General features: G+C 33.1%; 3 protein-coding genes across 3 annotated transcripts; 1 reads left to right on the forward strand and 2 right to left on the reverse strand.

Moving 5' to 3' along the window:
* Nucleotides 1–2,989: 2,989 nt before the first annotated feature.
* LOC120279353 (sodium/hydrogen exchanger 4-like) lies at nucleotides 2,990–6,516 on the reverse strand. The gene is made up of 13 exons (XM_039286279.1): nucleotides 6,431–6,516; nucleotides 6,146–6,205; nucleotides 6,005–6,055; nucleotides 5,717–5,911; nucleotides 5,574–5,620; nucleotides 5,420–5,486; nucleotides 5,103–5,203; nucleotides 4,745–4,846; nucleotides 4,025–4,166; nucleotides 3,879–3,941; nucleotides 3,720–3,803; nucleotides 3,489–3,636; nucleotides 2,990–3,207 (listed from the first exon to the last, which is right to left on the reverse strand). Exons 2-13 carry the CDS (start codon nucleotides 6,170–6,172, stop codon nucleotides 2,990–2,992), a joined length of 1,245 nt encoding a protein of 414 aa, XP_039142213.1. The 5' UTR covers nucleotides 6,173–6,205; nucleotides 6,431–6,516.
* LOC120279125 (sodium/hydrogen exchanger 4-like) lies at nucleotides 6,291–7,043 on the reverse strand. The gene is made up of 4 exons (XM_039285992.1): nucleotides 6,891–7,043; nucleotides 6,612–6,730; nucleotides 6,431–6,528; nucleotides 6,291–6,316 (listed from the first exon to the last, which is right to left on the reverse strand). Exons 1-4 carry the CDS (start codon nucleotides 7,041–7,043, stop codon nucleotides 6,291–6,293), a joined length of 396 nt encoding a protein of 131 aa, XP_039141926.1.
* A 2,207-nt stretch (nucleotides 7,044–9,250) lies between these two features.
* On the forward strand, nucleotides 9,251–10,849 carry LOC120279354 (fasciclin-like arabinogalactan protein 7). Its single transcript, XM_039286280.1, has 2 exons — nucleotides 9,251–9,365; nucleotides 9,853–10,849. Exon 2 carries the CDS (start codon nucleotides 9,881–9,883, stop codon nucleotides 10,658–10,660), a length of 780 nt encoding a protein of 259 aa, XP_039142214.1. The 5' UTR covers nucleotides 9,251–9,365; nucleotides 9,853–9,880; the 3' UTR covers nucleotides 10,661–10,849.
* The last annotated feature ends 166 nt before the right edge of the window (nucleotides 10,850–11,015 follow it).

Here is an 11,015-nt window from a genome sequence, read left to right on the forward strand (position 1 = left end):
ATAAATAAATAAAAAGAAAGAGAGAGCGCATTCCACGCTATTACTCTCTTTTCTTTCTGAGTCTTGTGTGTGAATAATGCATGTGTTGGGCTCTTTCATTGCATGTGATGTTGGGATTCCTCATTAGGTTGCTAGCTGGCTTTGGCCCTCTTTCTTATTTTTTTATTTTTTTATTTATTTTTATTTATTTTTACCTTGATATCTAATATAAATTTTTTTAAAATATCAGATTAAATGATAGATTTTCCGTCACCCTCATTATATCAAGACGGTAAAATATTTAGATTTTATACAAGAGATTTAAATTTAGATTTACTCCTGATGCATAATTGAGATCTTATAAAAAAAAAATGTATATGAGTTAATTTGCCCGAACTTTCATTCTGTGGCTAAAGATTTTTTTTTTAATTCTCTTTTATAAATTAGTTACTTTTTTGCAAATATTAGTTAATGTAAATGAATAAATAAAATTATTTATGAAGTCATATATGTATATATATATATATAACAAATCTCAACAAGTCATTTTTGCCTTCTTTTAAAAAAAATCACTTTTACCTTTGCCAACAACAAATATTGCAAATGATATACTTGTTTAGTTGTAGTAAATTATATTTATCAATTGATATTCATGTTTATTTATTTACTTATTATTCTATCTGATTATTTTTATCTTAATTAGAATCTTTATTTAAAAAAATTAGAATCTTTATTTATTACCATATTTATATTTTATGAATGAAATTGACAAATCGTTTGAAGATATGTTTTAGATAAAATGGATAAATTCCTAATTACATTAACATATATCCATATAGATCTATATAATACTTGAATTTTATACAGGAGATTTGGATTTAGATTTTTCCCCAATGCATGATTGAGATCTAATGAAAAAAAAAATATATGAGTTGGTTTGTCCAAATTTTTATTATGTGGCTTAGATTTTTTTTAATTTTTAATTCTCTTGTTATAAATTAGTTTTGTTATTGTTACTTTTTTTGCAAACATTAGTTAATAAAAATGAATAAATAAAATTATTTACGAGTCATATATATATAACAAATGTCAACAAGTTATTTTTGCCTTCTTTTTTTAAAAAAAGGTCACTTTTACCTTTACTAACAACAAATATTTCAAATGATGTATTTGTTTAGTTGTAGTAAATTATATTTATCAATTGATATTCATGTTTATTTATTTATTTATGATTCTATCCGATTATTTTTATTTTAATTAGAATCTTTATTTATTACCATATTATTTATATTTTATAAATAAAAAAGTATTATTTTTGGCAAATCATCTGCAAGATATGTTTTAGATAAATAGATAAATTCCTGATTACATTAAGATATATATATATATATATATATCTATATATATTATTTTGCTAACATACTTTCATTTGAGATAAAAACAGATTACATTTAGTTTCTCTTTAAAAACCCTATATGGCTATGAATTTAAAAAATTTTAATTTGTGATAAGCCATACCAGAATATAACTAACATCATCAACATCTCTAAGTTCAGTATAAATACATCACCAAAAAACTATACAGTGAGTAGAAAGAAAAAAAAAACATTAGAAATTCAGATGGCATTAAATTACAAGTTCATTAGTCTCTCTTCTTTTTTCTTCTTCTTGATCTTTTGTATTGTTAATGGGCAAGATCAATCAATTAACATTTTCAATGTGAAAGACTATGGTGCAGTGGCAAACGGACAGCACAATGACACTGAGGTAATTATAATCTACAACATGTACATATGTAATAGAACCTTTTTAGTCCCACATCAGCTATGAGATGAAATCTTTGTGTGCATATAAGCGGTCTTATACTTTCACTATCAAGCCGGTCTTTTGGGGTCTGCTCTCCCTCCACTTGTGTGGATAACAACATACCCTTCATCATTTTAGTTCATCATTCAACCCTTAACATTAATTAATAAATATACACTTGAACTATGTCATATATATATGCAGGCATTTGATTTAGCATGGAGAGAAGCATGTGCAGCAGAAGGAGAAACAAAAGTAAGAATACCAAAAGGGTGCTACTTTGTAGGACCAATGAAATTCCAAGGGCCATGCAATGGTTCAATGATGGTGGAAGTGGAAGGAGTCTTACTAGCTCCCACCAATCTCTCTGTATATAATCCTACCGATAGTCCAGCAACCTGGCTTGAATTCAGACACCTCAATAATATTCATCTATGTGGTGATGGCGTCTTTGATGGCCAAGGACACTCAGCTTGGCATCATCCCTACATCCAACGCCCTTATGTAACTCTAACCCTAACCCTAACTCATCTTTCTCTAACTCTTTCATATAAGTATGCATGTAATGTAATGTAATGTGAATGAATGAATGAATGCAGTCATTGGGATTCAGATATGTGAGCAATGGAACAGTGAGAGGAGTATCATTAGTAAACAGCAAGAGCTTGCACCTGTTAATCTATCAAAGTGACAACTTCAATGTTGATGGCCTGACGATAAATTCTCCGGCGGACAGCCCAAACACTGACGGGATTCATGTAGCCGAGTCGACAGATGTAGTGTTGGCAAACTCAACGATTGGGACGGGAGACGACTGCATTGCATTCCTGGAAGGAGCTGCTAATGTGAATGTATCTAACATCACTTGTGGCCCTGGACATGGTATCAGTGTAGGCAGCCTTGGGAATATGTTTCATGAGGAAGATGTTGTTAATTTGACAATCAGTAACTGTACTTTCAATGGAACTGATAATGGATTGAGGATCAAAACATGGCAATCATCTCCTTCCATTTCCTATGCTTCTCATTTTCTATTTGAAAACATTAGTGTGTCGAATATTTCCAATCCTATCATCATTGATCAACAATATTGTCCTCTAGGCAATTGCAATACTACGGTATATATATATATATCAATCTATGTTTCTTTATATATATATATATGTGAAACTGATCAACTATTTTTCAATGAATGCAGACACCATCAAAGGTGAAAATAAGCTGTGTGAAGTTCAGGAACATTCATGGAACATACCGTAACGAAGTGGCGATTAAGCTGACTTGCAGTAAAGATTATCCATGCAGTGATGTGGAGCTGGCTAATATAAACTTGGAGTACATCGGCAAGAAGAAACCGGAGCCTAGCTGGTGTGCCAATGTTTGGGGGAATTCTACTGGAACTGTACAGCCTCCTCCCTGCATCTAAGGAACAAGAATTTGTGTGTCTCTTTGCGTTGTGTACAGACAGTAGTGTTTATAAATAAGATTGTAAATATGATTTTAGTTATGAAATTGAATGACATTTCATTGATAAAAAGTCTGAAGATTGATAAAATTGATTGATTAATTGTTCAAAGAGGAAGGATTAGGACCACCAAAAACAGGTCTCATATGAGCATCATCAAATTTTCTCCAGTAGTAATGGATGGTATGAGCTGGTCTTTCAAGAAGCATTGTGAGGCTATGCTTGGCTTTGAGAATACCTGTTGGCCAGCTATCATCTCTTGATAGCAATGGAAGGTTTAATTCTTCTCTGGGGCTGTTGTTCATCTCATGCTTGTTGTTTTGATGTTCTTGTGCATGAGGAGGTAGAAGGTGATCTATAAGTGGCTTTGTTAGGATTCCAAACACCTGCAACCATATAAATTTTAATCAATGTTCTTATGGAATCTATTACAGCTAGAAAATAAATACAAAATATTGTCAAATAATACCAAAGTGCTGAAAAGGACAACAACAACAGTGCTGGTGATCATTGTTGCAGTAACTGGATTCCATGCAACACCAGAGGATGTGAACTGAAGAACAAAAGAGAATGTAGAGTGTGATAATGATAATCCTTATTTCTGACTGAACAACCACACAAAAAATACCTGCTTGAATGCTAAGGCAATAGAAACAGCTCCTCTCATCAGCCCTGCCCACCAGATTACAATCTGTGACACAAATATAGTTTCCACATGTATTCATTCATTCAAATATTCTCACAGAGGCCAATGATATTTGTGATTTAAATAACCTGGTGTTTGATTGTGATTAATGACTTTCCAGCATCTGAGCTCATGTAGTTGGATAGAGCAGACAGGGGGAACACGAATGCAGCTCGTCCAAGCAATGTTAGGAGCATCACGGAACTGTAAATGCCAAAGGATGTCTGTGTGCTGCAGTGAAATTGCAGAGTAAATTCCATGATAGATCAACAAGTACATTAATTATAATTCTGCAGGGCTTGTACAATTTTAGAGATAAATATATGGTGTTGGAAATAAACTGTGATTATAGCATGCAATTAAATTAGCAAAAAGATTATATGTAATACTAAAACAATATTAGAAAGATATGGCCTGGGATTAGATGTTCTACGCACTGCACTAACACTTGTCAATATCAGTTTCAGGTTGGGAGTTTTTCCAGCAAAGAGTGAACAAGACAAGAAATCTATATATGGTGATTCTCATTACCTATGTGGAACTAAACCTTTCCTATACAACAAACAAGAACTTGGTTTGGGTGTACAAAAGATGGGCTTGGGCCAGCCTATATCCAACATATGGTTTAAGAAGTAATAGTATCTGGGTTGATCTCAACTCAGTATATGCGTTCTGTGCTATATCACTAAAAAATTTAAGTTCATCTAGACAAGAGTCTGTTCAGTCAAACGATTCCTACTGGGAGATAAACTTCAACTGTGATATTCTCTACTTCATAATAACTAACAGCATAAGAATAAAGGACCTACTTGGTCTTTGTCATTTTCCATTTCTCTATATCAAGAGCATCCATTCCCACATATAGAAAGATGAATGTTTCTGCGATGAATGATAATGTAGCAAATGTATGCCTGCAAAAGTAGAAGGAAAGAAATTATATATTACAAGATAGCTTATTTATGAAGCAGATATTACATTTAGAAGAGCAAAATAAAGTTGCACTTCGATAAGCTAACTTCCCATTAAATCATGATAGACGCATAGCCAACATTCCACAAGAGCAGGAAGACATTGGACAGAAATTGAAGAAGAAAGTTGCACAGGGATTTGAATAGGGGATCATATTCATAGTTTAAAGAATTTTATGTTTTTGAAGCATGAACATACCTCGTTGTGATTCTTGACTTTTCAGTCACATTGTACCATGCATAATGCGACATTACAATGCCACAAAAGAAGACAGTGAGGATGCCACTCAACTGCAATATCTGCAGGAATAGTTATTTAAACCAGTAGTTACAAGCGCAAGGCAAAGGAGTGTTAAATAAATTCAACACAGATTGACATACCACTTGTGTTTCATTCGTTGAGGAAGAAACTAAAGCAGCAATGTGATGCATATACTATCAGTATTCTTAAGAATACATCTAGAAGCATCTTTGATCAAATCAGGAGAAAATGAGTGCATGTAAAGAAATCCTTACCTCTGCCAACATGTAAGAGAGATATGCCATCAAGACCATTAAAGCTATTTCACGATCAGTCGAGTGCCTGCAGAATTAAAAACATTTGGCAAAGATTCTCCCAGCATGCATAATAAGAAAGAAGAGAATTATCAGTATTTCCTACATCACATACCTACCAAAATATAGGGCTCTAAGTGCATAAGCAGTCAAAAGTCCAGCCTGAGAAAAGACAAGGTGGAAAATTGTGAGGAGTGCATGAGTTACCACAGATAGGAAGATTCAAAGTGTATATATAGAATTGTATCAAAAGCTTACAGCAACCCCAAGCATAGTACTAGTTGAAAATAAGTAGAGGAAATCTTTGAGTACAGAGAGTGCTTTGTGAGAGTCCATGTGTGAAGCATCAATTTTTTGGATAGCATTAAAAAGAACCACAGACGTAGCATCATTTACAACTCCTTCCCCAAACACCAGACTGTATAGAAGAGGAGTCTCATCCTGATGCAAGACCTACGGAATATTTAAAAGGAATTCAAAATTGGCTGTTGTCAACTTAAATTTGTTGATCTTAAGGATCAAAAGCGAGATGAAAATATAATGGACCTGCAGTGTACAGATTGTGTCTGTCGAAGAGAAAATTGTTCCTAGAGCTAACTAGGCGAGAGATGAAAAGCATGTTAGATGAGTCATGCCTTGTATAAGTTTGCAAAACACAGACATAACATTGAGGAAGGAGAAACAAACCAAGATAATCCTCAATACCAAGCCCATGAAAACCAATCTTTGGAAAAAGCCACCATGTGCCTGCATTAACAAAAAATCAATAAGCACATCATTGGTTCACAGTCAGTAATTGTCACTGATATACTTGGAATTTAACTTCATCAAATTACAACGGAAATGTGAGCTTCAATGCTAGTTTTAGATTAAGAATGGATATTTATGGCCTATTTAATTAGTCCTCTGGATCTTTTCATCATGCAGTTCAAGGATCTTTTCATCATCCAGTGAGATTTCAAATTAAATTACCTGCTGATATAATGGCGAATGAAATAAACACACCAATTACTCCAAAAAGCATGATGGTGAAAAAATTACGGAAAAACTCCTTCTTCTTTACCTGAAACCTGAAGAAATAAATGAACAAGGTTGTGAATTGATGAAACAATACACACTATTTTCTTCAACCAAGAAAGAAATTTTAACATACCCGGCATTGAAGATTATAGGTGGAAGAATATAAATAAAAAACACTTCCTCATTGAACCTAAGAATATGAGACTTTTTCCCTTTGCTCAGCAACAATACAACAGCTCCAGTAATCCATCCCTTCTCATTAAAAACACAAAATCACATAACGAAAAATTGACATTTTTTTCATTTCTCAAACAAATCAAAGCAGCTCATAAACCCTAAATTCACATCATTTCCCTTTCATACATGGCCAAAATTAAGAAATCAAGAGAAAGGGGGAAAGGGATGGACTTACAATGAGAATGGCAATGATGGATTCGTTGAACCAGCGGTGCTCCTCGAGCAAGTGACCGGCGACGATGCAGAGGCAGAGCACAGCGACGAACACCGAGATCGACAGCACCCTGCTGTCATGATCCTCATCTCCGATCATCGCCATGAACCCCATCGAGATCCCATCGAGCTCCATCCTCTCTCTCTCTCTCTCTCTCTCTCTCTCTCTCTCTTTGAGATGTAGAAGAGAGACGAGTGAATGAGGAGAGAAATTCGCGGGAATTGCCACGTTTTACCGGAAATTCAAAAAGTTTCGCTCTTTTTGGGTGCCACGTGGCACAAGAGGAGTGGACGGGGGCCCACGAGGTCGGAGCTTTGAGATTCTCGCTAAGATGATCCTCTTGAAACGAACGGCTGATGCAGTTTATAAATGAATTAGGACATTTTAAGCTGTTTATTAGTTAAATTACCGATTAGACCTTGTAATTTATCCTTGATTCACTAATGATCCGGCTCTTGAAATTCAATTATCTAGCTAACATTAGTAATGAAAAAAATGGCCATTTATTTATTATTTTTATAAAACAGACAAATCACATCATAAAGCATGTATACACCGGATAAAAATATAAATATTTATGTATATAGTAAAAACTCATAACCCCAAAAAATTGGTCCAATAAGATAGAATAGAGTTACCCTCTACATACATATTTTCTCTCAATTAGTTGATGTGGATCTAAACTGAACTTATAATAAATACTTTACACAGAGATATGATGTCAATAAACAAAGAAATCAACAGTAAATCGTTATTTTTTTTTTCAATTTGATATAATAGAAATCACATTCAACTTTATTTTCAGGGTTTTTTAATTTAATTATTATAAAAAAATATTTTTTTCTATATTGCATTTCATTTTTTGGTTTTTCATAATTTATTGGATGGGCAAAATTGAAATTTCATTGATATGGTAAAATAAGGAGAAAAAAATCATGACAATTTTTTTTAATATTTTTTTAATGTAATATACATAATAAATACCTTATTATTTAGTAATACAGTGAATAAATTTATCTAAAAACTATGTTTATTTTCCCTTATTGTTGTTTATTAATTATTCTTCAATCAGAGAAAACTTTAGTCATGATTGTTATTTTTCCTAGGAAGTTTATCGTATTTATCTTAATTGAATTGATTGATACCAAACATGAGCACATCTATGCATTAATTAGGGTTTCGTACTTATAAAGGGATTGGAAAAAAAAAAAAAATCTTATTAGGTTTTAGGCTAAATAATTTGAAATAAATGTGTTGTTATCTTGGCTAATCAATTTCAACAGCATGAAAGTGTCACTATATATACCTTAATTAGCATGTGATTATGTGCTGATAATGAAAGACATTGGAGACCTAATTGAATTACTTCTATTTGGGACTTGTTATTTAAATAAATAAAAAAATAAAAGGACATTGGAGACCTAATTGAATACATAGTTTTTAGATAAATAAAAAAAATAAAAGACATTGGAGACCTAATTGAATTACTATGTATTAATATAGTATGCTAATAATTTTTTTATCTATCAGTATCAGTGTTTTTTATATAAAATATTTATATTCTGCCAAAAACACACATGTGAGATCATGGTGATGTTGTTGTATATACTCATGACATATGACTTTGTCACATTTCGTTAAAAAAAAATACTGATCAATTACCACTCATACCAGAAAAGAGTTTAATTTTACATATTTAACCCCAAAAAACATGGATATTTACATATATTTTTTATTTTTCTCATGTTTCTTAGTTGTGTAACAGCATTTCTTCATTTACAATGAAGCATGCAAGCTTGTATTTTCTTTAAAAATAAAATATATAGATATATAATATGAGAAAATGGACCCAAAAATAATAATAATAAAAAAAAAAGAGTACTCTGATGATGGCTGAGCTGTAAAAGCTAAAAGAAAAGAAAGAAAATTTCTCATGAGAACATGAGAGCACAATAAATTCAAGGTTGGGGTGGAGTGAAAGGTGGGAATTGTGATATATGCACACACATAAACACATTGATAGATAGATTAAGGAAAAAGGCACCCCTTCTGTTTTTTTTATTACCAAAATAAATAAATAAAAAAATTTAGATGTAAAAGGTGTGCCTTAGTTGGTGTGTCAATTCTGATATCTCACCAGACAATGGCAGGCCCTCAATACTCTCCAACTCCAGCTGTGTGTTCCTTTCCTTTCCTACTACACAATTATGAATTTATAAATAAAAGAAATAAATAAATAAAGCAATTAATTAATTAATTAATTAAAATTAAAATTAAAAATGCAAGCACTTTGGACATCTTTAGTTCTGTGGACACCTACTACCTTCACCAGCTGCCACCCACAGCTTCACATCATTTCTAATTCATCTCACTTTATATACCAAACATACCTCACACTCCATTCCTCCCCTTGAACTTTTGGCTCATTCTTCTCAGGTTTGCACTTCTCCCTTCTTAATCTCCATTTTTTTTACTTTTAATGTTCATGCATGATGCTTGTGTACAATGCCAGATCTTGTTTGCATGTTTTTAATTTTTTTTTTTTATGTGTTCTTGTTCAGTGTTTATATATGCAGTTAAACTTCCTCTTGTTTTAGTTTTTTCATGAAATTATTCTATAATGTGTGATCTTGTTTGTATCCTTTTGATGTGCTCTTGCTCCCATTTTTCCCTTTGTATTCATGTTATCAAAAGAAATCATCAAATCTTTATTTATAAGATCAGATCATTTGTTCTCATTAAATTACTGTGGAATGTGAGATCTTGTTTGTATTTTTCAAGTGTCCTTGCTTATTTTAATATTCATGGAATTAGCTCTTGGAATGTGTGATCTTGTTTCCATTCATAATTCTATTTAGTTCACCTGCAAATCATCAAGCTTGCTTTTACTCTCTATTTCATAACTAGTTCATTTTTACTGCAGGGGCATAGAGTGACTGAAATCAAGAACAATGTCACTGAACATAATCTTTACAGCAGCAATAACCATTGTAATTCTCTCAACACTTTCCCCTACAAATGCTCAGATTGCTGCTGCACCATCTTTATCTCCATCTTCGGCTCCGGCCCCTGCCCCGGCTCCACCCTTCGTCAACCTCGCAAATCTTTTATCTGTTGCCGGCCCTTTCAACACTTTCCTCAACTACATAACTCAAACCAAAGTCATCCAAACATTTCAAAACCAAGCCAATGACACTAAACAAGGATTAACACTTTTCGTACCCAAAGATTCGGCTTTCTCTTCTCTCAATCAATCCACATTATCAAATCTCACTTCAGACCAGCTCAAATCTCTTCTCCTCTTCCATGCATTCCCTAAATACTACTCACTTTCAGACTTCAAAACCTTAACTGCCACTCCTATCAATACTTTTGCTGGTGGTTCATATCCACTCAATCTCACTGATGTTGCTGGCCTGATCAAAGTGCATTCAGATTGGACAAACCCCAAAATTAGCAGCAGTGTGTACTCTACATTCCCGGTTGCGGTTTACGAACTCGATCAAGTTCTTCTGCCTCAATCAATTTTCAGTACAACACCATTGGTTGCGCTTGCACCAGCACCTGCACCCGATATTTCTCCGGCCTCTGATTTAGCTCCAAGTCTCTCCGGCTTATCACCGAAATCTTCAGAGTCTGTGAACAATGAGTCTTCTGCTTCTGCAATCTGCATCAATCTACTGAATTACTTCATTTTCGCTGTTGCCGGTGGTTTTATGCTCATGTTGTGATTTGGAAATGAAATGTCCTGGTAAATTATCTGTTTGATGTAGAGATTATTCATATGTTTGTCAATGTCTCTCCTTTGTGTTCATGTATCATTCTTTTGGAGAGGTTTTACCTTCACATTTGTCATTGCAATTGGATTTGAGATTTGTATCCTTTCCATTTTACTGAGATATTGTTTCATTCTTCTTTCTTTTTTGATTGAACTTTTGTCCTGTCAGTGAAATTGAAGAGAAATAATCTTCTTTCTTCTTTGATAATCTGTGTCATTTGATTGATACTTCTTTGATGAATGGTTTTGTTTTTTATTTGATAAAATTGGATAAATCATTAACAATCAAAAGGTGATTACATATGTAT

Source organism: Dioscorea cayenensis, chromosome 16 (assembly GCF_009730915.1).
Source record: "Dioscorea cayenensis subsp. rotundata cultivar TDr96_F1 chromosome 16, TDr96_F1_v2_PseudoChromosome.rev07_lg8_w22 25.fasta, whole genome shotgun sequence".
Classification (NCBI taxonomy): Eukaryota; Viridiplantae; Streptophyta; class Magnoliopsida; order Dioscoreales; family Dioscoreaceae; genus Dioscorea; species Dioscorea cayenensis.